This window comes from Pleurodeles waltl, chromosome 3_2 (assembly GCF_031143425.1).
Source record: "Pleurodeles waltl isolate 20211129_DDA chromosome 3_2, aPleWal1.hap1.20221129, whole genome shotgun sequence".
Lineage (NCBI taxonomy): Eukaryota > Metazoa > Chordata > Amphibia > Caudata > Salamandridae > Pleurodeles > Pleurodeles waltl.
In genome coordinates this window covers 172,723,982-172,751,696 of record NC_090441.1, presented here as the reverse complement: position 1 = coordinate 172,751,696, position 27,715 = coordinate 172,723,982, and the positions used below count along the sequence as shown (strand labels likewise).

At 45.0% G+C, this 27,715-nt stretch overlaps 1 protein-coding gene across 3 annotated transcripts in view; it reads right to left on the bottom strand.

Moving 5' to 3' along the window:
- The window catches only part of CATIP (ciliogenesis associated TTC17 interacting protein), a 114,499-nt gene that overhangs the window by 41,372 nt on the left and 45,412 nt on the right, over positions 1–27,715 (bottom strand). For all 3 annotated transcript variants that reach the window (XM_069227096.1, XM_069227098.1, XM_069227099.1), the window contains exons 5-7: positions 9,899–10,099; positions 7,680–7,735; positions 5,926–6,012 (exon numbers count right to left, since the gene is read on the bottom strand). In XM_069227096.1, coding sequence (XP_069083197.1) covers positions 5,926–6,012; positions 7,680–7,735; positions 9,899–10,099 — 344 coding nt within the window. The remainder of the gene's footprint in view (positions 1–5,925; positions 6,013–7,679; positions 7,736–9,898; positions 10,100–27,715) is intronic.

The window sequence follows — 27,715 nt, the reverse complement described above, 5'->3', positions numbered from 1 at the left end:
TGTTATTGTCAAACAGTAAAGCAAGGCCTGGGCACACAACCGAAGCAATGTATCTACTGCAGGCGACAAAGCTCCACCAGTCTGCTGGCCCTACAAGAATCCACCATTAAGCGAAACTCAACGCATTTACCAGCAATCTCCTCAGGCACTATTTTAAAATAGTCTATAGCTATTAAGGTAATATCAATTATGCCCCGCTCCATCGAATCTCAAAAGAGAGCATCAGACACAATTAATGTGATATATGTGCTGGCATTTAGTAAAATTGCTCATTTTTAACAATGTTGGGCTTTAGATGGGAGCATAATATTCAGCCACATATTTGTCTTGGTTCAAGCATTGTGTGGCTCAAGGAAAGACTGTTGTCCCTCGACTAAGCCTGCCACGGAGCGCCCAGGAAAAAAATGTGTGAGCTTGGAAAAACAAACGTCAAAGGAAAATGGGATACTAAGTGCAACACAAAGCAAGAGGGGGCATCTGGAGAATTCCAGGGAGGGGGAAGCACATGAGCCGACAGAAAAAAGCTCAGGAGGGTGGTAGGTTACATGGGAAAGCAGACGAGAGAGAAAGGACACAACTTGGTGGAAAACGTAAAGGACAGCAACACGGAGCATTGGGTAAGAGGTATATTGCGGGAAGCACAGGAGGGAGAGAACTGTAAAAACATATGCACTTGTGGAGTGCTATAGAAAAATAAAATAAAAAAACAACAAGGGAATATGGGAGGGATGCGGCGGGTGCAACTAACAATGGGGGACTACGAATTTAATAAAAAAGCAAACAGAGAACACAAGTGCTGAACCATGGGGTGAAGGAGGGACATCTGATGACGGGTTGCAGTAACAAAAAGAGGCAACAGAAAAAGGAGAGTGTAAGCCTGAGCGCAGAGTGAAAACAAGAGCGCTAGTGTCTAGTGTTGAAAAACAAAGAACACAGTAGCTTCTAACATGGGAGCAGTAGACCGATACAAGTACAATGAAAGTACTTAGTTCATGGTCCAGGGGAGGGATGAATACAAGGAGAGGCATGACCCATGCATGCCATGGACCAAGGGGAATGAAGGATAGGACAGCGACGAGGGAGCAAACAAATGGTAAGTTTATGGGCGGGCTGAAGCCCACATACTGAATACAACATGTCTTTTCAAGACCGCACATGTGCTGTCTAGCCAAGAACTAAAAATGACCTTCAGTACAAATTATGTCATGTCACATGTTACTCTGACTTCACTGTGACCGTATGGGAGACTCAACAGACATTTCTGCCAGCGAAGAAAAAACTTCAACAACTGAACATCCCATAGGTATGATGTACCCGCCGCCCGCTTAAAGATTACTTACCATTGCAAGCAAAAGATCTTTTCTGGCCCACAACAGGCAACAATTTTACAAAAGGATACCCATGCCAGCACTTCAGAGATGGTGATCACCCGCAAGGCCACCGATTCTGGGAAGAACTGAGAAACAACCGCTCTCTTGGTGGGGAATTATGTGACTGAAGATCCAGTCGGTCGTTGACAGTACTGCGTCTTGCACCGAGCTTAATATGGCAGTACTATGGTCAATAAACAGGGAACGCACTCATAGCTGCCAAGTTTTCAGATTGCATATGAGTGGTATTATCATAATCTAAGTGTGTTTATGAGTGACATTCCATGACTTTTGTGTGACACTTTAAGTGAAACTTTGTTGTGATTAAAAACAAACAGAAAAATCCATTTAATAAGATACACTTCAGAAAGTATCCCATTGGTGCAATGTTTGGAGGCATCGGCCAACAGCTAACCTTTCTTTGATCCCTTATAATCTATCCGGGCTGTGGACTTTGTAGCAGCTCCACTGATAAATTACCTTTTCCCCTGGATGGCAAACAAAGAAGGCCTGCTGCTGAGTTCAAAGTCATCCTCAAAATTGAGTGGCAGAGTGTTCCAGTGCGGGAATGCGGGAAGAAGTTGCAATTGCGTTAGTCTGACCTGTGATGCGTGGCACTTGGCAGAGCTGCGCACTAAAAGCACCATAAATTTTGCATCTAATGAATTAGTAGCTGAATCCTATGTAACTTCCCAGGCTGGTGCAGGAGTCAGCTTATCTCCTGAACGCTGCCCACCCCCTCTATGGTAAACTCTGTGATGGACTTTGATAAACTGCTGTTTCTGAGACAAACACTGAATTCCCAATAGCAGTATGCACTGCAGTGGGAATTGGGGGTGGGGAGTTATTTGCCAGTTGGTTGGAGATGCTGGTGTGGGAGGGGCACGGCGTAACAGACATGGTACAGGGAGGGAACATTTTGTTCAGCTGTTCACAATACGTGGTCTAGATGAGATTCCTGGTTAACAACCGAAGATGTTAATACCCGGGTGAGGAAAGGGACACATCAAGCCCACACACTCCCTGACCACTCCCCAGTACTTGAACTCACACTGCCAAATGTGTCTCCAGTCACAAGAATGGAGCACCTGTCACAGAGATTGCTCCAAGACAGCTGTTTTCGGGATGAAATGCATACTGACATCCAGAACTATTTTACAGGAAACCGAGGGTCAGTCAGAACAGTAGTTATGTTTTGGGAAGCTTTTAAAGTGATGTCAAGAGGCCACTGTCTGGCTATGCAACACAGAGTACTTAAGACATTACAGCAGCATTTGGAGACCTTGGAAAAGGAGATGTAACAGATAGAGAGATCATCTACCAAGGAGAGAGTGTGACCAACGCATGTAAGAAGTAAAATGCAAAATCATCGACTATAACAAACTCTGGGCGTGAGGTCTATTACCTAGGCAAGTATGCTCGTGCTCAAGAGCACGGGGAAGGCAAGAGACCCGGGAAAGCACAGCTCGCTATTATTAGGAAACCGTAGGCTGCAAATGGTGTGCCCAAAATCATGCATGATCACTTTTAATTGCAATACAAAGCTGCAAAAATGTGTTTCACACCTGTTATACCAGCCTTTATGCCACTAAATGTGGGGGCACCCTGTGCAAGTGCACAACTACTTTGAAAAGAAGTTCTTGCATTGCTAAGCATGGCTCAATGTGAATTCTCAGCTAGCCCACTCACAACTGACAAAATAACATATGTCATCTGCGGGCTATCCAATGGCAATGGCGAAAGTCTTACTGGCTGAAATATACAAAACTTACATATACATGTTAGCACCACCACTTCTGGAGGTTTGTGAAGAGGCATTGGGGACTGGACACCTGCCACCCTCCAAACCTGCCGACCACTGCAAGCTATATACACCTCTATCAATTATAAACTGTGATGTTACAATTCTTGTTAAGGCCATCAAAAAAACAGATTGTTACTGCTGCTCCCCAAACTGGTCCTTTCTGAGCAAACCAGCTTTGTCCCAGGGAGGTCCACCATGTATAACCTTCAGTCTATGTTTGCGGACCTACACCAAATTAATCCCAACACTCAGGCCACGGCTATCCTATTGTATGCTACCAAAATATTTGATCCTCTTGAGTGGAGCTACCTCATGGGCATCCTAGGCTGCATGGAAATGCCCCCAGCCCCCATGTTTTAAGCCCTGGTCAAACTGCTTTACATGCTACTGATGGCTAAGCTATACAAGGATGAGGGGCACCATCATTTACTCCTGTACAGAGTAATAGGCAGGGCTACACCCTGCCCCCGCACTATTTGTGCTTGCCTTGAAGCACTAAGGGGCTAAGCACCAACAGCATTATGCACAGCATGCATTGAGGTTTAGGTTAAAGGCCCCTATTGATGAATGCAGACGACATAACGCTATATATCAGGGACCTGTAGATGAACCTCAGTCCTATCTTGCGCAAGTTTACTAAATTCGGGTGTCATCTGGACTGACCTAAATCAGCTATTATCCCTCAAACATGTGAAACGTCTAGATTTGTGACTGAATATCCTCCGGAGTGGTGTGGTGCTCCGATTAAGTACTGTGGAATATGCATAAACCTGAATACTTAGAAAATCCTATCCCTGAACTATGGTAGGGCGATTACCCCATTGGACGAACAAATATGATGGCTGATGCTCCCGCTGACAACGGCTGGTCGGATCAGCATCATAAAAATGGTGATCCTCCAGAAAATTCTGGGTTAATTTGTAAATATTCCTATCCAGCTGAAGGCAAGTTTTTTGGAAAACCCTAGGCTTCATTATCAGACCCGCTAAGGCAGAAAAAAAAAACTAGAATGGCCTGGGGCACCATGACACAGCCCTATTATAGAGGTGGATTCACCATTCCTAATATGGAGCTATACAACCTTTGCACCTAATATGTGCACGTTTGGTTTCAGCCCCCGCAGTACTGGGCTCACAATGCCGTACAAAAAATATCACAGACCCCACCCCCCCTTACAACTGTACTAGGGTTGCGACAGAACACGGCGAGCACGGACATAAAGATGGTGGCATGCATGACAATGGCATGGGAAGATTTGAGGAGAAGGGCATGCCTCAAACTATTATATACTCCGCACGCCTCCTTGCAGGCACATCCACTGTTTCCTATGGCACATGAACAGAAAGCGCCCTTGAGACTCAAGAGACTTCACATCACAACTTGGGACGATGTACATATACTGGATAAACTTATTACAATAGACGACCTTCAGACACCCTAATAGGTCATTCCTCTAGGTACTCTCCTCTACTACAGGCTAAAATCTTCAAGTAAAATGCGGACATCAAGTTACGCTTAGGAGTACAACAGGTTCAGGCCTTTGGAGACCGCCCTGGGTAATGTGACTATCAAAAACTTATTACAAGGCTATACTGCACAGTGCAAGCTGAAATACCTGGCCGACACAATCCTGCTAGAACGTGATGGGAGTCAGACTTAGGTACCCCTCTAAACGCTAAGGTATGGGAATACTGCTGTGCATAAACAGAAGCGTTCCTGCCTAGCAGACGACTTCAATCAATCCACTATGGTGATATTAACAGGGCATATATTATGGCAGCAATTTTGCACAAGTGGGTACTGAGGGAGAACTCTAGATGTGCGCGCTGTGCCGTGGAGGATGCCCGTTTTTCCTGCTTAGCTGGGAACTGTTTGCAGGCCCTCACGTTTTGGAGCAGAATGTTTGACATTATCCAACAAATTACAGAGGTTCTTCTTCAGACTTCTCCATTGGTTTGATTGCTGGGCTGGGTGCAGAAGATCCCCTGTGCTCATTGTGAAATTATCTCCCTCAGTCTACTGCTAGCCAAATGACTGGTAGCAAAGCATTGAGGATGTGGCCATTTCCAGACAGTCAGACAACGACTGTTGAAGTTCACATATCACAATGATCAACTTTAACTGTACAACAAACTGATCCTTGAATGGTCCAGCTCTGGAGATAAATGGCCCCCCCACACCTATCGCCTGATGTGGGTTGCTGAATCAGACAAGTACTGAAGTACTGTTTGGAAGCCTGTGACCAGTGATGTTAGACTACTAAGAATTTAATATTAATAAGGTGTGCGTGAGGGGTGTTGGTCTGCAGGGTACTAATTATGAGATCAGAATTGTGACGGGTGTGTTTTGTTGTGTTGCTCTGCTTTTTCAAACTCAATGAAAACCTAATTTAAAAAAATGAAGAAAAAGAAGATTTGTTGAAATGCAGCATAGAAACACATGATGCCTGGAGTTATGTGTTCCCTCTGTCTGACAAAGATCAGCCTTGGCTAAGCAGAGTGAGTAAAGCCCCGAGCAGATGTCAACTCTGGGTATCTTTAAGACCGCATAAAGCTCCAACAATACTTCCCCATCCCAAAATCCTGCTCTGTTTACACTGAAGACAGATTTACATCCAGAGTTCCACACTGGGTTACCTGCACCTAAAACCACATGGTCTAGCCTACAAAGCTCCCCACTGCTTCTCTGGGACCCTCGGTTCTACGTGATGAAAGGATAGGCAGGAGAGAGCCGCCGCTCCATGGTTCCTACCTGCCCTTCAGTGATGACCTTGTCTAGGACCAGTGTGTCTCCTCTCTTCACCAGGTGTGTTTTCTTGTCCAGATTTTTGCCTTTTATCTGCAAATGAGAACAGAAAGTGGAGCATTAGATTTATGTTGCAGATATGTATTGATATTTGCAGAAGGACTGTGTTGCATGCCAGGTGGAGACCAAACGCAGTCGCTCACTCCCTCCCTGAGTGGCATTTCTACCTGCCTAGGCCAATCCTGGTGCTTATCTCATACTGGGCAACAGCATGAGAGAAGTGTCGAGATTGGGTGGGGAGGGGAGGAAGAAGATGAGAACAGCCGAGGCAGCGGGAGCGGCGGAACACCGAGGCTGCAGGTAAGTTTTTTTTAAATGACTTGCCCTCCCCCCGACCCTGCACCCTGCCCCCTTTCTGGCAGCAGCCGCTACTACCTGAGGGCCTCATTTAGAGTTTGGTGATTGGGATACTCTGTCAAAAATGTGAGATATCCTGTCTGCCTTAAGTGCTGCAAGTGTTATAGGATATAATGCACTTGTAATACGGCAGACAGGATGGGAAATATAGAGAAATTATTTCTAGGAAGTTTTCTGACTGAGGTGGCACAGTGACCTGAGAGCCTTAGAGGTTCACAATAGAATAGAAACGCCTCAATTAGAACCTGAGTGCCAGTGTGTTTTTTTTTAATAAGTCAAAACTATTCAGTATTATGGTTTGTTGGCAAGGTACAAATCGTAAAAGACGTTTACTGGTTCATAGATGTTGCACTATCTTTCAACAGTTTTCTTGTCTCTGATCTTGTCGCAAGGCAAATCTCAGCTGCCTGTTCTGCCGCTTGGGAGATTTTACCATCCTTTTAAAATCGTGTTAAACGTGCTATGTTTCCTCATGCACGGGACAGTGCCTGAAGGATTCTGGGCATTATTTAAAGATTAAGTGGATAGGGACTCTATCACAAATGTGATGGATGTTCCCTCCGTCGTATTATAAGAGCCACTGACTAGAATACACCTATATTATGGCTGCCAGGACATCTGTCACGTTTCTGATGGAGTAACCCGTCTGTCAATATCTAAACCAGGCCCTCTAACTTTTTCAACGAGGAGTTGGTCACAATGTTGACTTATTGAGCATGCCTCTGTTTGTTCTTCCTTTTTCTAATCTCTGGTCTATGAAAAGCAATCTTATATCTAGTCATAAGTGGTTCCAGGCTGTGTACTCTGATTAGATATTGTGATCTAGTGTAATTCATACAGGACTGTGTCTGTATCCATGTCTGCTAAGTGTCTATTGTCTCTCTAGGAATTGTGCACCTGAGTCGCTAGTGTGTATTTGGACAGTCTCAGGTTACCAGTTAGTTTATTGCCTGCTTTTGTTGAGTTTCTACAGCTTTGAACTGAAACAATTTCTTGCTGCTTTTTTGGCGGTATGGCTGACATTTTGTGATGTGTTATCTTCACTATGAAACCACACTGGATGCTACAAAAGGTGAATTAGGGTTTAAAACCAGTAGCAACAGGTCTAACGGAGGAGCCTCTGTGTGCTAAACTATTAGTCCCTGTGCACTGGGTCCATCTTGGTGGTAGACGTACATCACATAAAATACTTGCCAGGTGGAAACCTAGTTTGTCCAGCCCTTTGTCAGGTGCATTGGTACAAAGGATACCGTGATCTACCCTGTCTGCTCTTCCTTTTAGCTGTACAGAATCTATACCCTTCTATATGATGCTGCCCTTGATGACCATCAACTTCCCATTACCCTCAGGTACTCATGGCTGTGCTGCTCCAGAGTTTCAAGTTCCTTCGAGACGTAGGCTGAAAAATAGAGAGAAGACAAGAAGAGCTTTGAATAAGGAAGCAATTGTGAGCATGAAGGTGTGCAATGAAAAGAAGATGCATCTAATGACAATAAGTTTAAAAAATAATACGACAGGAGGTCTGATAAATGACAGCCTTTTCTGCCTCCTTTGGAATTCATCAGCTAACTAGAAGAGTTCTTAAAGATGGCATCAGCCGGTTTCAAGAAGGGCACCTTATAGGATGTTCTCCCGCCAAGACAAAGCCAGAAATGTAGGAAGGGAGGCCCATTCACACACTTACCTTCTTTCTCTTAGTAGCAGTAATTATTATTGGTGCATCAAAAGTTGCCAAGCAATCAGCCATCACCACTTCTAGTTCATCACTGTACTACCAGCTGGATCATTCCACATCACATCTGGATCTAAGTGGTGATACTGAGCCGGCACTGGTGTGTAGATTCTGGGTGAGCTCTCCACCTCAGGTAATGCTTCTACCCTCCCCTAAGTTCTGATAAAGAGTGCAGCCTGATGCACCATTTTGGTTAGGAAGGCTAATTGTGGCAATCAAGGGGCTGGTGTAATCCTAAAAAAACAGGGCTTGATTAAAGGGCGCCCTCCACATAAAGGAAAACACAACGCTGCCTTATGTCTTCCAAGAGAGACTTCAGCAGAAGCCATCTGCCCTGAGGCTCTGGTTCCTGAGGTATGGTAAAATGGGTGAGTGAAGTTCACTTTGCCAACTTCATAAACTTTTAAACAAAACAACAAAAGTAAATTCTTGAAAATAAATTGTTTTGAGGGAAAACAGCTACCAAACCTACTTTAATTCTGACCTAAAATTTCCATCAATTATTTGTGAGTTATTCCACAGGAAGGCAAAGCTTTGCAAAATTGTGAACTTTGTGACTTACTGAAGTTTGTCATTTCCGCAAATCTTCACTGGGCAAACTATAACATTGTGCACTCTTTTCAAGAGATTATTTTTTCTGCTAAACGAAGAGTCACTCAGATGAGATATCTACTTCTTACAAATTCAAGAAAAACTACAGTTCATAATCGACACAATCAGGATTGCTGGTTGCATATCCCAAACCTGTTACCTTCGTAATGAGGGGACGCGGTTTACAATTATTCTTCAATTCGATCTGAATCTTAAATCCCAATTTGGAATTTGATTGGTAGTGCTGGACATGATTGTTTGTTAAATATCTATAATAACAAAAATAAAATATCATATTTCTTTGTATAGTTTTTTTCAGTTGTGTGTTACTGTCCAAATTGTATTCTTCGTCTGTCAGATCACGGTATAAATTAATTTTGTGTCACGTTGTTTCATTCTTCCTAGCTTCATAAATGTTCATATACAGCTCAGGCTGCAAACGGATTCACCTGTACTCATCCCTCTACAATCAAGTGAAATGAATAGGGGTGGGCGAAGAATTCCGCTTTGGCAGCGGAGTTCGCAATTTTCCCCACTCTGCGCGGAGTGCAGAATTCCAAAAAACTTCACAAAGTGACGCAGAGTAGAGATTTTTCTCTCACTCACACACATTAAGTTGGTGAGCGCAAGGAAGAGAAATCGCTAAGTTGGAAAGCAAGATTTCTAAACGCGAGCAGTCGTGGTAGGCCATGACTGCCCGCGATAAGAAAGCTGCCGCTCAAGTAGAAAATCTATGAGGGGCAAAAAGAAGTTAGTGCCCTCTGGCACCCCTCGTGATGCCGTTCGTGCTGATTTTGGAGCACAGGAGAAACACCTGTGCTGAAAATCAGGGCGAACTGTGCGATTTACCCAAATTCCGCTGCTCTCGGAACTCCGTGTAGTGCGGCTGCGTTTTTTCAGCACTTCGCAGAGTTCCACATAGCAGGACTCCGCCCAGGCCTAGAAATGAAGTAAAGTGCGGTGAAGTGATTTTCATTGAATCACTTAGAAAACAAGGACTCTAGCTTCTGAAGTTAGCACCTTAACGACAACAATTTAAGAATCCGTCTTGTATGCCATAATGCAGATCGCTGCCCACAGCAATGACATTTTTGCCATTATAAGCCACCATGTCTCACACTACTCTTTTTCCACCAAAAAAGCTCCAGAAGAGATCCACTTAGGAAAGATAATGAAAGGTCAAGACAAACAACAGCTCAACCAGATTAAAATAAAATAAAAAGTGATTAGCTCCCCCACCTAGAATTGAGGTCCCACAGGGAATATCGTCTATGGATCCTTGGCTGGTGGCATGGACCAGGAAACATTCCACCTCCTCGTTCCCATCCTCTTCGTAAAAGGCACGCTGCACCGACACTGTGAACTCGCCCACTTCCTGTCCACTGTCTGAGATGGTCACCAGAGAATCTGAAAACACACATAACTGCAGCTCCTCGGGGGCTGAGAAAAGAGAGGCAGAAGTCACTCATATGTTTTTTGACAGGTGACTGACATTCCTAATTCTAAGGTCTCCGGTTCCCAATGAAATGATGAAACACTTAACATAAAAACTGTTCAGTTGCACTTCAAAAGAAGACAGTCAAGGATCACAACCAACTGAACTGCCTTCCCCAGACTTGAGATGGACAAGAAAATAACAATTAGTGGTTAATCACCATAGTAAATTATAAAATAAATCTGTCTTAACTGCCCACTGTTCCTCTCTCAAACAAATGTTGAATCTCTTAATATATGGGACAAAAAGAGAAATTTTTCAAAGCACAAAGCATATTAGGGATTAAGAAGAAAAGCAAATGTGGGACCAAACTTTGCATCAGGATTAGCCATCTTCCAGTAGCTTCAGAGTATATTTCACCCTCCTCGGCATAGGTAAAGGTGCATGGTATGTGCAGCGTCCAGAGGTAGGGAAGCAGTAGGAATATGAGTACAAGAGAAACCACCACAAAAAAAACTTGTATTTTCAAATACATGCCAGGTCCCTTTCCTCCAGACTAAGTTGCAAATTGCCATCCAATTCAGAAAAAGGAAATTGAAAGCAGAGGTATTTGTAGCATGGAAGTCCGACCGTCTGTTTAAAAGTGTTTCTGACTATAGCTTGAAAAACTGACCATCTGCTCTAAGGCAAGCATTCAATGCTCCCATAAGAAATTGGATTATTAGTTGCAAAGGAAGGAAGTAATAGGTCCGCAACTGCCTTAATACTGGTAACCAAACACCTCATTGTAGCACTTGACTCTCTCAGGATAACGACTCAGAGCAGTCCAAGGCCAACTGAGGAGAGGTGGGGTGGGTTAGCAATACCAATTTGCTGGCATATAACTACAAATTCAATGAATGAGTGCCCAGTCAGTGCTTTTCCTTTTAAAAAGGAAGCTTGGATTTGTTACACACACTGCTAAATACTGTACATTAAATTACAAAGATAGACGACAGGTAGATACTTTGAAGACACCCTAATATGACATTACACCCATAGTGGGTCCTGAACTCCACACTTTTAATACCCCCACCTATAGCAGATATGGTTTCACAATATAAGGGTGTGTAATTTTAAATAAGACAGGCCTACTGGATTTGCCCGGGGGTCACCCCACTAATATTAGTAACCACATGTTATACTTTGTCAAGGTAACACATTATAGGGAGCGTCAGTATGTATAAGAGTTTAAAGGGAGAAGAGCAACTCAAATGTCCATGTGAACCTGGGCATCAAGTTTACACTTGGAACGGGTGTTCACATGGAACTTATTAGAAGAATAATATAATACAACAGGGGAATTCTGCATTGAATTAATCAAGGTAAAAGACTCCTTAGTAAGTCAGAAACAGTTTGTCATTAATAAATTTCCACAAACAAATAACTTAAAGAGTCAACAAGTATTTTTCATATTCAATTCGTCTGAATTGAATTTATTTCCAAGAGTTAAGTAGAAATATACAAAACAGATGAACACCACATAGTCAAGTGACTGGTGAGATAATAACTCAACCGAGCACCAAGAGAGAAGAATCATACTCGAACAAGGTAAAAGAATTGACAAATGTGTAAATAAAATGGTATATTGGTATAAGACAAAAGACACCCAACGGTATTGCATACAGATGGGAGCACCATGGGAGGTATCTGTGGTTTTATAAGGCCTGAGGTCTGTCTTTAGATGGTGTGTAGGATATAAGGGTTTTATAAGGACTGAGAATGATCTGGGGAGCTGAAGAATTGTGTGAAGTTAATAACTCGAAGTTGAATTGGAATATTAAACAAGGAATAAGGAGAAATGCACACTGGTTGAGAATAGGTGAAAGGCCTGCGTACTGGATGGGGATCAAGGCCGCTGCCGTGGTTACGTTGGGGATGGCCACAAGATGCCTGTGTGGGGAGCACATGCTATTAGGGACAGACAAAGACAGTACTCATGTTAAGTGTAAGCTTGGTGCTCAGGGCACAACTTACCAGGGGAAGAAGCGTTGTACGTATGATCTGCACAACTCTACCTTCCTAAGATCAGTGATAGTGAAACCCCAGAGTGCAAGAATAAAAATAAAGAAGTTCTCACGGTGTGTAACCTATAGTGAAGTGCAAGGGTTAATATTATTTTTAGTTTATATAAATCACAAGTAATTTTTCAGAAAATGAACGGCAGCCAGTGGTGCTGACCCGTGCTATAAAGGGCTGCAGATGGCCCCTGCTGATGAACAGCATCTGTAGGCCTTATATCATGGGTAAGTGCCACTTGCTGCCATTCATTTTCTGAGCATGTGAGTCCTTCTTAGGGTTAGTTCTTCAAAAAAATGCTACAGGAGTGACTGCTGCACCTAATGCAGCCCCCCATCACTTCTTACGAACGTTGATGGTGCCCCGCACATTCCAAGGGCACCACAAGCCAATAAACATGCAATTTAGGCCCACTCACAGTGAGGAGTGAACATTTTCATTGTGGGTTGGCTTGCTGTTTTTTTTACTGCGGCCTCGAGCCAAAGAGGTTTCTTTATTTCATCCCTTTTTTAATGGATGCACCAGTCCCACCCGGGGCACCCACAGTGGCACAAATAATTGGGGGCTGAGGGAATAGTTCCAACGCCCTACTGATACCCCAGGCTCCCAGTGCACACTGTACTCCAGCGCGCAGGAGCTGCCATCTTGTTCTCTGCTCCCATCGTAGTGGGAGTAACTCTTCTTGTGCTTCCACGGTAGTAGCAGCTCTGTGCTGTACACCCATGGCAGCGGGAGTGGGCATTTAGGCGCTGAGCGCAATCGCCTCCCTAGACAAGTGCAAGTCACCAAGCATGATGGGGTTCCTAAAGCAGAATAGTTGCGATAGCCCCCCGGGAGATGGGGCCCCCGAGGACAGAAAATAGGGATGAGAAGGGGACTGCATCCATGCCTCCTGTCTAAGGAAACATATAATGAAAGCTGCGCTGACCTCGGGCCCCTGGCCACCAAGGGGGTAACCTTAAGAACATTGAGCAGAGCACCACTCGCTCACTATCAGATGTCCCTTTTTAAACGAGCAAATATTTAAAGATGCATTTCAGGCCCCACTGGGTCCATTCTATAAATTTTTGGCTAATTTCACAGGGAACTGGATTTTATAGTTCCCTACACCAGCCATCTCCTCTGACTGGCTCCTGGCACATCTTGTGCAGCACCCCTCCTACCTACACTTCCCAGGCATCATGGCCTCCTAGCAAACTTGCAAGGAACCCGTGGAGGCTGTGAAATCCAGGGCTTTTCTCCCAACAGGTCCTGAGGTGGCATAAAAAGGTCAGTGCTACCTGCTCCAAGACCCATTCTAATCTTAGGGCTCAGCTGGAGTCTAAGTCCTTAGTCCACACTTGCAGGGTATCAGGCGGCTTCTCCTTCCAGATGGCCACCCTTTCTGCCACCATCACCTCCCAGGTCCATCGTCTTCCCAATTGTCTTTCCATTGTGCATGAGTTTTTAAGTGGCGGTAGAACATTGACCAGGCGCCACTGGACAATCCTGAGATGCAACATCATGCCACCACCCCTGTCTCAACCTTCCTGCACTGCATTCTGGGGCAATCCAAAATGCAGACTTCAAGTTTTCTCTGGAAAGAGCTCCTCTGAGGGCCTCAGCTCTGCCCCCAGCTAACATCACTGTTTAAAACCTTTCCACCAAAACATCAAGGGCGAGCCCTTCCAGTGTTGGCTCTAGGTGCCTCAGCTCCCTCCTTTGTTCTAGTAGGCCTGTGCTGGGACATTGCAGAGTGGCAAGGTAATTACCAGACGCAGATTTCCCCCACACCACAGCCTTTTCAAGTAACTGAGTCAATCACTGATAATGGTTCCTTTTGTGTGGGAAGGCTTTGGTCTCTCTGCTCAGAAGCAGAGCTCTTACCTTGGCCTAGCAGAGGAGGGACAAAGGCATGGAATCTGATTATGATCTGAACCAGAGAAATATGACACATTCTGTAGTCCTGTAACATGTATATGTACTGTGGAATTTAAATTCAATGCTTTACCCCAGTTTGTTACCTTGCTTGACCTGGTAGGCCCAAGTAAAGTGAAACTGTACTTTAGGGAAGATTTTGCCTATGTGTGTAATACAGTGGAAACACCACAGATTTTCAGTAAGCACTACAGATCTACTCCATGAATGCCCACTCATATAATTAGATCAGTATCATATTATCCTTGCAGAGTCCCTTCTGCACCAGGTGACCTCATCACAAATACCCGGCTGCATAGGATTGCAGTATTACAAAAGCAGATCGCACAAGCGTGCAAATGTGTACACATGTAACCAGCCAGTGCCCTAACCCTAGCTGCGCATCAGGGACCTTATCTTAAAAGGTGGACACTGGTGCATAACACGCTTGTTCCAATTACTGTGAATTTACTGTGAGTGAGACTTACAGTAAAAATAAAAAAAATGGTTAGTCCTTTGTGAAAAATCCTGGTAGACTAAATGGGCTGAATCAATTTTCTGTATCTTCGATAAACCAAAAATACCAAAGGCAGCAAAAGAAAATCATGCATCCTTTGATGCGACAGAAAGGAATACTGATGAAATTATAAAAAATCAATAGAACAAGCAAGACTAATCAAATAAGAATTAAAGGTAGAGTACGTGGCCAGCAAGATGGCCGACTGGATGCGCTCCTAAGGAGTTCTGTCCACCAACTGCCGAATCCTGCATCATCCTGTTCCAGCGGGCACCCTCCCCGGCCGAGCACCACCACAGAGTGCACCACTATCCTGGGAGTGACTCTGCCTTCCCAGCTGGACACAGGGGACGCCGTCCCAGAGACTGAAGCTGGTGCCCTCAGTGAACTCTGGTGTCATATGTGGGAGAGGAATGGGCAAACAATAGTTTGGCAATGGAACACGCCTCTGTTTCAGGACAGTTGGCATAACACATTGATGCACAGTGTGAGTGGAAGCTGAGAGAAGTGGAGTGATTGATGCATAAGAGAGACTGTACGGGTGGTTGACTGAGAGAGATGAGTATTGTGCTTCGGGAACCCGCATGGTTGTGCTATGGCATGCCTGGCAAAGATGGGCCGCCTGCAGACACAGGGACTGGTGTGTTGCTGTTTGCTGTCGCAACACTGATTGGCGATTCGATAGCCCTGTGTTGAAAGAGGTGTTCAGCTGTGAAGATGTTGTAGGACCCATGTCTCCTGGTATCCTCATGATGTATTGGGGAGTTTGATAGTTCAAGAAATGAATAAAGGCACTGGCTTACTTTGCAATAACGACATTGATCATATAAGTTGCATTTCAGAAACTAAAGTGATGCTTACTTTTATATTACATGTTTTACAAGAGTGGTTGAGTGAGTGGAGGGAGGCTCCGGAAGGTTGCCTAGAAGGGGACGTTCACAGGAGAATTCAAAGGGATGATGGTGCAAGTCCTGACACATCCAGTATTGTGGACAAACTTGCTTGTCTTGTAAGCTGTTTCTTGTCCTGGGTTGGGGGGGTAGAGGGGGTGGTTAATGTTGGGTTATTCTCTTGGTTATTGTTTTGGAGTCTCTGCCAGATTGACATGTTAGGAATTACCAGAATGGATCAGTGATAACGGGGGTTGGGGTCCTACCAAAAAATATAGAGTGTTATCCCTTTTCAAACAACATGGGATAGGAACTGTTTGCTTACAGGAAACACACCTCACTGATGAGAAGGCCATCAAATGGCCAACAAATGGAGCGGTCAAGTGTATTACGTTAATTATTCGTCATACTCCGGTGGAGTGTTGATATGCTTTGTTGCAGGGGTACCGTTTGCAATAACCTATGTGGAGGCAGACGTGGAGGGTTGATACCTGATTCTACAAGGTAGATTGGATGGGGTAGATGTGGCTTTCGTGAATTCCTACAGACCAAATATAGATGATGGATTATTCTACGGTACTTTAAGGGATACAGTACCGCCGTGGCTGATATTGATCAGTTCTGGGCAGGAGACTTTAATTGCATATTGGTGACATCGACCAACATCCCCTGAGACAGAACACTAAACCGAGAATGACAACACAACTACGAGAGGTTATGGCACAACTAGGGTTGAGTGATATCTGTAGAGAGGTACATCCTACGAAGCAGGAGTACACCGACACACAACACATACAGTAGACTGGATGCGATACTGAGGTCACAAGACTTGGCCCCTTTGATACTTGAAGTGGCTCACTTACCCCACCATGTATCTGACCATGCACCTGTGACATGTATATTTGAATGGGGTACTGGTTCAGGACGCCCTGCAAGTGGTGATTTCCTACGGACATACTGCAAGACACACACAGCCTGGAAACACTGGTGGAGGCGCTGAAAGATTATTTTAAGGATAATTGCGGGTCACACAAAGTCGCGCCACAGAGTGGGAGGCGATGAAGGCAGTTCTGAGGGGCCGGTGTGTGGGCCTTTCATGCGAGATCTGAAGGGCCCTTTAGATTGAGCTAATCAGCAAGAAGAATCTCTTGGTGGAGGGGCAAACGCTGTCACTGGAAAACAAACGGGGATGACTGAAGGAGGCCACCTTACAACGACAGGTGACGTCAGTAAGGGGGCAGACTTGAGCAATATAATTTGAAGTCATACCAGCAATGACTGCATAGAGAGGGGAACAGCTCAGGGCGCCTTCTTGCATGGATTCTACGCTGTGAAATCCCAATGCATCTCAAGACCCCTAGAGGGAGTGATGCATATACACAACACGCCATACTGTTTATACTCAGGGATAATCTGGAACGTGTATATTCCAAACCACATGGTTGGGATCTGGAATGGTTCACGCCTCCCTCTTCCACAAGTGGGGGAACTGGCAGAACAAGAGTTAGATGCCGCCCTTGGAGGAAGTCAGAATGGCGCTGACATGCCACCCGGGGGGAAATCACCGGGGAGCGATGGCTTCCCCATAGAATTTTATCAAACCTACACGCAGACATTAAGCAGCGCCTGCTCGAGATGTACCTAGAGCCAAGAACAAAAGGGGTACTTTCCCATCCATGAGGGAAGGATGTATCACTATGACATGAAATCCAGGCGTAACACCCTCAGACCCATCCTCTTACCCCTGCTCACAATGATAATACAGATACGAAAATCATCTGCAAGGTACTTGTGCTCTTCGACTACGGCCGGTGATTCCTCACTTAATACATGTAGATCAGAGTGGGTTCATACCAGGGAGAAACACAACCATGAATCTGAGAAGATTAATGCATGTAATGCATGAGGTTGAACACGCTAGGGAAGACATGGTGGTAGTGTTCATTGACATAGCTAAGGCATTTGACCCGGTAGACTGGCACTATCTGAGGAGTGTGATGGAAGCCATGGGATTCGGACCACAGTTTCAATCAAAGATCTGTTTATTATACACTGAACCCACTGCTAGGGTCAAAGTAGGTTCAACTCCTTGGAGGGTGAGCAGAGGGACGCGACAAGGCTGTCCGTTGTTGCAATTACTCTTCGCAATAGCGCTACAACCCTTTGCAATTCAAATTAGGCAGGAGATGATGGAGTGGGGGATACAACTAATTTAGTGTCACTCTACGCGGATGACATCCTTTTTTACCTTGCATCTCCTGGGGATTCGTTGCCCCTACTATTGAAGTATCATCGTGACAACCATGGAGATCTTAATGGGCTATGAATCAATCAGCATAAGTCACTGGTGTTCCCATTGGAGAGGATGGCGTTGGTGGACCCTGCTTCCCTCCCCCTTCTTCCGCTGTGATGGTAGACTGATCGATTTTGATACCTGGGAGTTATGGCGACATCTACTCATCAGAAACGCAAACAACATAATATAGATAGAGTAGTGAAGAGCCTGAAAGTATCAATACAATCTTAGAACACTATCTTATTATCACTGGTGGGGGTGGTGGCGGTTAGTAAAGATGGTCTTCCTGCTACGCCACCTCTATATTATGCAGCATTCCTTTGATACACTCGCCCGTGGATTTACAGACCACTGCATTCCTTGCTTACAAGACTTATTTGGGGTGGGGGAGGTGCAAGGTAGCCCGAGAACATTTACACCTCTCCACATTAGAGGGCGATCTTGCGGTACAAATATGGAAATCTATTATCTTGTCCCCAACTTCATCACGCGGCCCATTGGCTTGCAGACGTGGTTAACTGGGAGAATACACTATTGGCGGACGAGGCTCGAACCACTACACTTCTGTGTCTACTACACTCTGGCGGCCAAGACTCGATCCGGGTTCCAAACCTCATTTAACATACAGTATCCCTATGGGAGCGATCAGTGCGAGTGGGACTGGGGAAAGCACTTTCACCCAGGGGTTCAATCTCTGGGATTTATCCGCCTCTCAAACTCTGGCCGATGAGGTGGGCATTGCGGGATGGAGGGAGGGGTGGTGTGGAACACTAGGAGACCTCTATCCCAACGAGGAATTTATTTATTTTGAGGCATGCCAGGAAACCTTCCCAGCGGGGGATGGGCAGTTCTTATTGCATGCCAGTATAGCCAATATAGCCAGGGAACTCTGGCCTACACACCCGGCTACTCCTCCATCTTCGCGCATGCTTCACACGCTCCTGGAGCTGGGGGGCTCCCTGGAGCTGATCTCACATTTATATACAGCTATGCTGACACAGACTAAAATCCCAGTTCCCTGCCAGAACTGCAAGGAAGCAGGATCTGGGGACTCAGATAGAGGAGATGCGAAGGCAAAGGATATGCTCACTAGTTCACACAGTTTCCTGTAATGCACAATTTAAACGTGTACATTTTAACTATCTCCATTGCACTTACATCATCCCAGAGCTCCTGCACAAAGTAGATCCACTGAGGAGGAGGGGGGGGGGTGCCATCAATGCTCTGAACACACACTGTCTTTTCTCCACCTAGCATGGCACTGCCCTCCAGTTAGGACTTTCTGGGAGGCTGTAGTGCAACACTTAGAAACAGCATGTGGCATCAATATCCAACAGGACCCTACGGTTAACCTATTGGGGAGGAAAGTAGAGTATAAATATACTCAGCTAATGCTCCTACTAGCAAAACAAAGGGTGGCAATCACCTGGATTGGACCATTAGGCCAGTGCGTAAAAAAATGGAAGAATGATGTGACAGAGTGGAGGCTGGAGGAACAGGTCTGTCTCAGACGGGATGGCAGGGTGACGGAGGACTTGCAAGTTTGGGAAGCCTACTTAACTAAATGTGAGGGAGGGGAGGATCAGACTCCAGTAGAATCAAGGAACGATGAGGGAGGAACACAAACGAAGGGGAAACAGGAATCCCGATAATACCAGGAACTCTGGTGGGTAGCTGCATCCCACCTCTCCACGTACTTGATGGCAAGCCAACTCACCAGAGCAGTCCTACGAGTCACCGCTCTTTCCTCTGGGGCTAGTGGCACAGACCGTGTTCCATCCCAGGTCGCACCTCCTTCCTAGGATCCCTCAACATTGACTTCTGGGAATGACAGCTACAGCCCAATCCAAGATGGCCAACTTAGTATTACACTCCAGGCTTGTTTCCCAGTCTAGGATGGAGGCTTGTGTCGTTCAGCTCTACTTTCTGTTTTTGGACTAAAAAAGGAAGCCAATAGCTCTACTCCCTATGTCACAGAACTTCGAGTAGTGGTTTTTGTCATGTTTCTTGTTCCTGGCTCAGTCCTAGTGTTTTCTCTTACTCCTATGCCAGTCTTCCCTCTTTTTCCATTCTTAAATCTGCCTTAAACTTTGAATTTCAGGTCCTCCTTTCCTGCTAAACCTGCCAGGCCCTCCTTAAAGTCCTGAAAGTTAAAGGTCCACAACCTTCATCCTGCATTGGCTCTAGCAGACATCTTCTGTCGACACGTTTTCCATCTAGCTCCAGAGCCCCCATCTCCAGTCATCAGGAGATTTTTTTTGCCCATTGTCTTTTTTTCTCCTTGCGGCTCCTTCTGAAAGGGAAAACTGGTAGATGTTCTGTCTGTGTCAGCTGCAGCATAGCTACTGGAAGAGGTCACCCCTACCTCTGGCAGATCAAGCCTGTAAAGAGCTGGTCGCCTAGGCACAGAAGCACCTCCAGAAAATCTCCCAAGTGTCAAACCCTTGACATTTTGTGGCACTTATCTTCCAGTCTGGAGGAAGCAGAAATGTATAAGGCTCAAGCCTCATCCCAGACAGTCCAGCAATAAACCCAGGAGTTGCAACAGCTGCAAGATACAAACATGGATCTGCATCACTCTCTTGCTGTCAGAAGTACTCATGTCCACTGGTTTATTTTGCAACCTCACTTCCCTGGTGAACCAAACAAATTGAAGAAATTATTGAACTCCTACACCGTGCTTTTTGCCTTTCGCCCAAATAAATTTTCCCAAGACTGATCTAAGGTAGGGTATTTTATTAGTGCCTTGTGTGATCCAGCACTAACCTGGGCAAGCCCCTCTGGTCGATGCTGACAATCCCAGCCTGTCAAACTATTCCACTTTCGTGACAGCATTCAAGTTGATTTTCGAAAGGCGAGACCTAGAATTTTCAGCAGAGAAGAGGCTCTGAGACATCCAACAGGATGGACAAGGTGTCCAAACTTACATAATCAGATTCCAACAACCTGCAGCTGTGACCACATGAGTACAATGGACCTTTATAATCCTATTCCACAGGCCACTTACAGATGAAACAAAGACTCAGTTGGCCCACTCTATCCAGCCAGCCTCTTAACTTGAACTCATTGATCAAACCTTGTTAATTGAGCGCCACCTGCGAGAATGCAGAATGGAGAGACAGAAGACTCGGGTCTCTCCAGCCACTGGAGGCTCTCGATTTGCTTCTTGTAAGCTTGACCTTCTCCTGAAGAGACTTCAGTATTGCCTAATAAAGAGTCTATGCAAATTTGGCATGGTCCAAGGATCTCTGTCTGAGACCGAGAGGAAACACTGTTGCAAGCACAGACTGCATGTATTGTGGTTCGTCAGAACAATTGATTTGTTCTTCTCCAATTCGCCAACAAAGCTGTTAAGGAAATGCCAAATCCTGTCCCTTTTGAAAGAAGTAAGGACAGGAGGACCACCAATCCTTTTTGTTGTAGCCTCTGGTGATCCCCACTTCTTACTTTATCTTTTACCGATCCTAGTCAGGCTCCCTGATGGGGAAACTATGAAAGTCGCTGCCCTTTTAGGTTGTGGCATCAGTGGTTTGTACGTAGATGAAAACTGGGCAATGGAAACAAATGTTCTATACTTAATGAATCCTTAGACCAGGCCATTGTCAATCAAATGGCAGTTCCATCGAAGCTAACATTTGGCACACATCAAGAGACCATAGCTGGTACGTCAGACTCATGAGCCATACATCAATTGGGTGACCTGGACAATTTCCCCTATTCTCATAATTTTGTTACAAATATTGCTATCCATACAAAGGATTGACTAACAAAGAAATTAAATTAAATAATACAACAGATCCTAGAATGATGAACCTTCTTCAAGGAATCCCAACTCACTAATACCATTTTCTGGATACATTTGAGAAACCCAAGGAGTTGCTGTTATCTCCCACATGGGCAATTAGATTGTGTTATCTCCATTGAATACGGAGCAACTGTACCCTTCGTGAGGATGTACTCACTTTCAGAGTCAGAAAAAGAGGCCTTAAGGAAATATTTGTAAGATAACCTAAGCAACGGCTTGATCACCCGATCTCCATCACATGTTTTTTGTGTCAAAAAATCTAATGAACTGAGGCCTCATATTGCCTTTAGCGGTTTCAATAAGGTCACAACAAAAATACCATATCCCTTTTCTTTAGTCAAGAATATCGTAGGGTCTGTGAGAGGGTGAAAGATCTTTATCAAACTTGAACTGTGAGGGGCATGCCATCTTCTCCACATCAAGAAAGGGGAAGAGTGAAAAACTGCCTGTAGAACTCCCCTGGGCATTTCGAATAACAAGCAATGCCCTTTGGCTTGAATTATGCAACCGCCATCTTTCAAAAGTGTATCAACCAAATCTTTGCAGACATGTTGAACCAATTCATTGGCATCTACCTAGATTATATTTTGATCTATTCTAAACATCTTGAGCTACACCATCAACATGGCAGTCAAGTTCTAAATGACCTTCATCAGAATCAGCTCTTTTGAAAGCCTGAAAAGTGTGAGTTCTATTAGTCTGAGGTGGAATATTTAAAATTTTGCTTAAACAGCCAGGACATTTCTATGGCTTCACAAAATGATTCAGCTATCCTGGATTGGCTGACCTCTTCCAATGTTGAAGAAACCTGATGTGTCCCTGGGTTTTCCAATTTTTGATCAGAAGTTTATTGTTAATTTGCCCATCTAAACAGCAACATCTCCCAAATCCTAAAAAAGGAAATGAGTAGCCAAGATTTCCGACAGGACTCCTTTGCTGAAGATGCTTTCAAAAGCTTGAAAAAGCCTTTACTCAAGCCCCAGTTTTACGGCATCCTAATCAAACTCAGGAATTTGTTGTTGAAACTGATGCCTCAGATTACACCATCCGCGCAGATCTCCTGCAGCTCCAAGCGAGTGTCTGATTTCAACTCCCCATTTTCTATCTGTCTCACATTCGATCAGATTCTGAAAGAACTTATTCTGTCCTTGAAAAGGAAATCCTGGCTATGAAGATATCCTATTCTGAATGGAAACATTTCTTGATGGGAAACTGGAAGCCATTCACAATCTGAACAGACTACAAAATCCTCAGTGTCTCAGAAATCTGCAGTATAACAGTTGTCAAGCCAGGTGGGCATATATTTTTTATAAATCAGTAGGACCTTTGCATCCCTGGCTCTAAGAATTCTCTAGCAGACACTTTCTCGCAGGTATCCAGAATCTCCATTTGCCTATGGCCAAAATGCTCTTGCTCCATAAAGAATATTTGAAGTTGCATTTTCTTTGCTTGAGCAACTATAGGCTGGACATTCCAAAATGTCCTATAAGGAGTGGAATGGTTTACACCCTGTTTGTGCCCAGGGAAACACTACTCCCTCCCAACCAATTGGGCCTCACAAATCTGGTGCCCATTCAAGTAGAGACTTGGCATACTATCTCTACTGATTTCATCAAGGCCTTACCTCCATCGGAAAGAAACCGGGTCATCAAGGTAAAATTTAAGTCTTTTTCTCAGGGGGCTCATTTTACTGCTTTAAAGAAACTACCTTCCACCAAGACTTTGAGACAAATTATTTTGAAAGAAATCTTCCATTTACATGGGATGCCCCAAACCATCATTTCTGATCGAGAACCTCAGTGTATCTCTTGCTTTTGGAATTATTTCTTCAAGAATCTTCAGATTAATTTGGCTTCCAGTTATCATCTTCAGACCAACGGGCGGACTGAATGACTTAACCAAAGCTAAGAGCGATATCTTTGATGCTTATGGTCTTCATTTCTAGCACTGGCTGAATTCTCCTATGATAACTCTGTTTATAGTGCTACTCAGTCCTCACCAGTCTGCAAGGTGTTCCTTCTGGTGTTCAAAGTTTAAGTATGGTGCCAGCACCTGCCAGTTTTGTTAGACAGTTACTAACCATTAGACACACGATTCTGCCTATCCTTTAAGAGGGTAAAGCTTTATGCCAATGCCCATGATAACCCATCTCCTTCCTATAAGAGTGGTGATACAATTAAAATTAATTAAAGCCTTTTAATGTGAATCCTTTTTGATGCCTTTCGGCCTCCACCAATTTTGGTAAATGAGGTGCCAGAACTCAAAGTACAGGAAGCCTGCAATTCACAGATCTTTAAAAGGAAACTGCAATTTCTAATTCATTTTAAGGGTTACCCGGCGAGCAAAACATCCTGGGAAGATGTGGCCTCTGTTCATGCTCCAACTCTGATGAAAGGCTTTTTTTAGGCAGTTCTCTGATAAACCAAGAATTTCTGGAGCGGGCCCACAGTGTTGTGTCGCTGCGTCGACCGGCGTCCCATCCGCAACTGCCTGAAGTAATGTGAGGATCTGGGGGTACTATATGATATGGCTTGACCGCCCAATTGTGCAGAACACCTGCAAATACCATCTTGGGTCCAGTCAGGAACGTTTACTCAATCTTATGCTCAACCCTGCGTAGCTGTGGCTGCGAGCAGTAAGGCTTACCAAAGGAACAATGTGTAAAGCATTTGACTGCACCAAACAATGAAATAAGAAAGTCAGACAACACGAAAAAAACAAGACACCAATTTATTTAAAAAAATAGACCTTATTTTTATGAATTTAATTTCAAGATCAAAATCCACTGAAGGGTTCCAGAGATACAGATTTTGTAACTAATACATAACTTTTAAGTCAACAGCAAACAAGCATTAGCCAACTAAAAGTTTGGAAACTTTTGAAACAGCTAGTTCGACAACTCCAGCCCAAGTTGGGCGACCAAATCTGACGGAACAGAGGTCTGGGGGAGCCAGAAATGATATTCTGGACAGGTACCTGGCAGCAGAGCATTTTTAAAGCAAGATCCAAACTTTACAGGATGACTGCAATAGACTACATTGGAGCGGTCCGGATGCTGAGGGATGTAGGCTTAAAATGATCAAGGATGCTCCTGATGTTGTGTGGTCCAGAGGGGTGAAGTCCAGTCGAGTCCTCGGTCCACAGGTGAATGGAAACAACTCTGTCCATGGATCTCGGGGTCCCACGAAGTCCTCTTTACAGGGTTCAAAGGACTTGCGATGCAAATCTTGTGCTTTTGCAACACAGCGGTCACAGTGCAAACCTTTGGAGGAGGCTGTTGTCTACCTTGGGTGACAAATCTGGTCATAAACACTCACGAGTCCAGCAGACACGGGTGCACCTTTTGGCTATCTCTGAATTATCTTTTGGGGTTCCTGGCATACGGTAGCGTCAAATTTTCTGTGGTGGCTACCAGAGATATGACTTGTACTCTTTCAGCTTCGATGTCCTTAGTGCTGTCCTGGGGAGGGGGGGGGGATTGGGGGCAGCCAACTGATCCTTGGAATCTCTCCTTCGGACTGGGAATCAACTTTTCGGCAAACCTCCACAACTCCACCTGGCCCGCTGGTGTGGTTTCACCGCTGCGCCGGCGGTGACGTCCTCCAATCCAACGGCAGGCCTCATGCTGCTGTCCGGATTACGAGGTTGCACACCGCCAGGCTTTCCGTGGCAGTCACCCCACCACGAAAAGCCTGGTGGTCACGCACCCGGCAACAGGAATCTTCATTCCTGTCGCTGGCGCACACACACACGCACGTCACCACACATGCACATCCACCCCCCCACCTGTCCATACACTCACAGGCACCCCCCCATTCCCTTCAGGCACTCATGCATTCACATACACACCAATTCAGCATATGTATACATGCACTCAGACACACCCACTCACTTGCATTCATCCATACAGACACCCCAATACACTCATACACACGCACACATACATACAGACACGCACGCATTCAGCACCCTCTCCCCGCAAACACACACATGCACCCAAACACACCACAGACCCCCACAACCCCTTCGAACGCCCACTTACCTATTCCATCAAGGAGGACATCCAGCAGGGGATGGGTCCTGGCGGTCTTCCCCCTCTGCCACCAGCACACCAGAAAGACACCGCCGAGCCTTATTACAGCTCGTAACACGGAGGGCGGAGTCATGCTGGGAACAGCCTCTGCACCGCCGACTGCCAGAATGAATGATGGCTGCTCTCCGCCTCAAAAATGGTGGTGAGCAGCCACAACTCATAATATGGCGGTCTGCTGATCTCCAGCAGTGGCGGTCGAATGGCGGGTTAGGCTTTGGCAGTCAATGGAATTGACCGCCAAAGTCATAATGAAGGCCTGTATCTTAATAAGGACTTTTATGTAAGTCAGACCTTACAAATTAGGTGTATTTAATTTGACATGCAATTTGTATAGGGTTAAAACACTGCCACTGCAGTCTGGTTAGCAAGCCTCAGTGCACTCAGAGTTAAAAAAACAGCAGTTAATAGTCCAATTGGGTGCAAAAATTGGGGGGGGGGGGCTGTAAAAAGCCTGTTTCCTTAACTGGATAAACCCAGAACTTCTGGAAGGGGGCAGAGTGTCCTGCCGCTGCAGGGACCAGCATCCCACCCACCACTGCCTGATGTTGCAGCTTCGGGCATGCAGGATATTTCACTGTTTCCAAACTGTGCTGGCTGGATCACTATTGCTCCAGTGGGTTGCCGCGTCCCTTCTCTCCACATATCTGGGGGCAGTCGACCTGCTGGTGAAGTCTACCAGTCGTCACTCTTTCCTGTGAGGCAGGTAGCCCATGCAATGTTCAAGCACAGGTTGGATTCTACTTCCCAGGAACTCTCAGCATTGTGTGATGGGAAGGAATATCCTTTTGCCCAATTGAAGATGGTCACCTTCCTATGAAGCTCCAGGATTTTTTTCCAAATCCTAGATGGAGGTTTTTGTTGTTCATTTTTACTTCCTGTTTTTAGAGTACTTGCCTTTGGATTTTCAATCTCCCCATTCATGCTCAGACTGTTGGTTCCGCCTTCTATATATCACACACATAGGTACAGTATTTACATACATATGTAAATCCTCAAATGCTAAGGCACAGCCTCAGGTTCCCAAGCACAGCTATCAGACGTAGCTCGTACTATGGAATTACAGCCTTAAATGCACAAGTATAACCTGAAATGCACAACTGTAGCCTTATGTGCTTGGATACTCCCTCATCACCCAGGCACGAAACATCATATGTCCGGACAAAGCATCAAAAGGTACAAGTATTAATGGTATCAAAGCATCAAAGTCCCAGGCAAAGCATCAAAGGCCCCAAGCATATTAAACATACATCTGGGTACAGTTTAAAATGCAGTGAAACAACAGTCATATGCCCCTACAAAAGTACTACATGACCGTATACAGCTCTATATGCCCACTGCAGCCCCACTCTACTCAGATATAAACTATATTGCCTACTGCAGCCTCATAGTATACAAGAGTAGCCTCAAATACCCTTCTTTCTAGCCTCACAAAAGCAGATAAGGACACTGTGGAAAGTGTAGAGTGGTGATGGAGGAAATACGGGGCACAGCGGCACCCCCTCTATGGTAAAAGCAACAACGGTCAAACTGCAGGCTGAAGTGTGCAGTGGTAGCCTAATCAGAAGTGTGTGATGGAGGCGGACATACGAGGAGAGGTAGAAGCGGCAAAAACTATCATGGCTGTCACAACATTTTGAAGTGAAGGAATGGGCAGATACAGACTATGTGGAGGGCACAGAGTGGCAAGGTGGTTCTGGCCAAATGCGAGGGGTGGTGGAAGTGGTCAAAGATTCAAAACATCAGACATCAACAACATGGTGGCTGCGGACTGCAAAGAACAGGAGGGAACCAGGTGGCAGTGGACAAAAGTAAAGAAGCAAGAGAATTGGAGTAAATTTGAAAAAAACTACCGCAAACCAAGCCACTTCAAGAATAAATTGAAGAATAAATTCAAAAGACAAAATAATGGTATGTAATGAAGCACACACACACACACATATCCTACACCTTGTTGCTCAAGTATGAAGTCATCTAAAGCGTACTTAGATAGACTCAGATGCATTGGAAATCCTATAACTAATTGGCATAATCCTCTTTAAACTAATTCAGAATACCATACTGTAAGT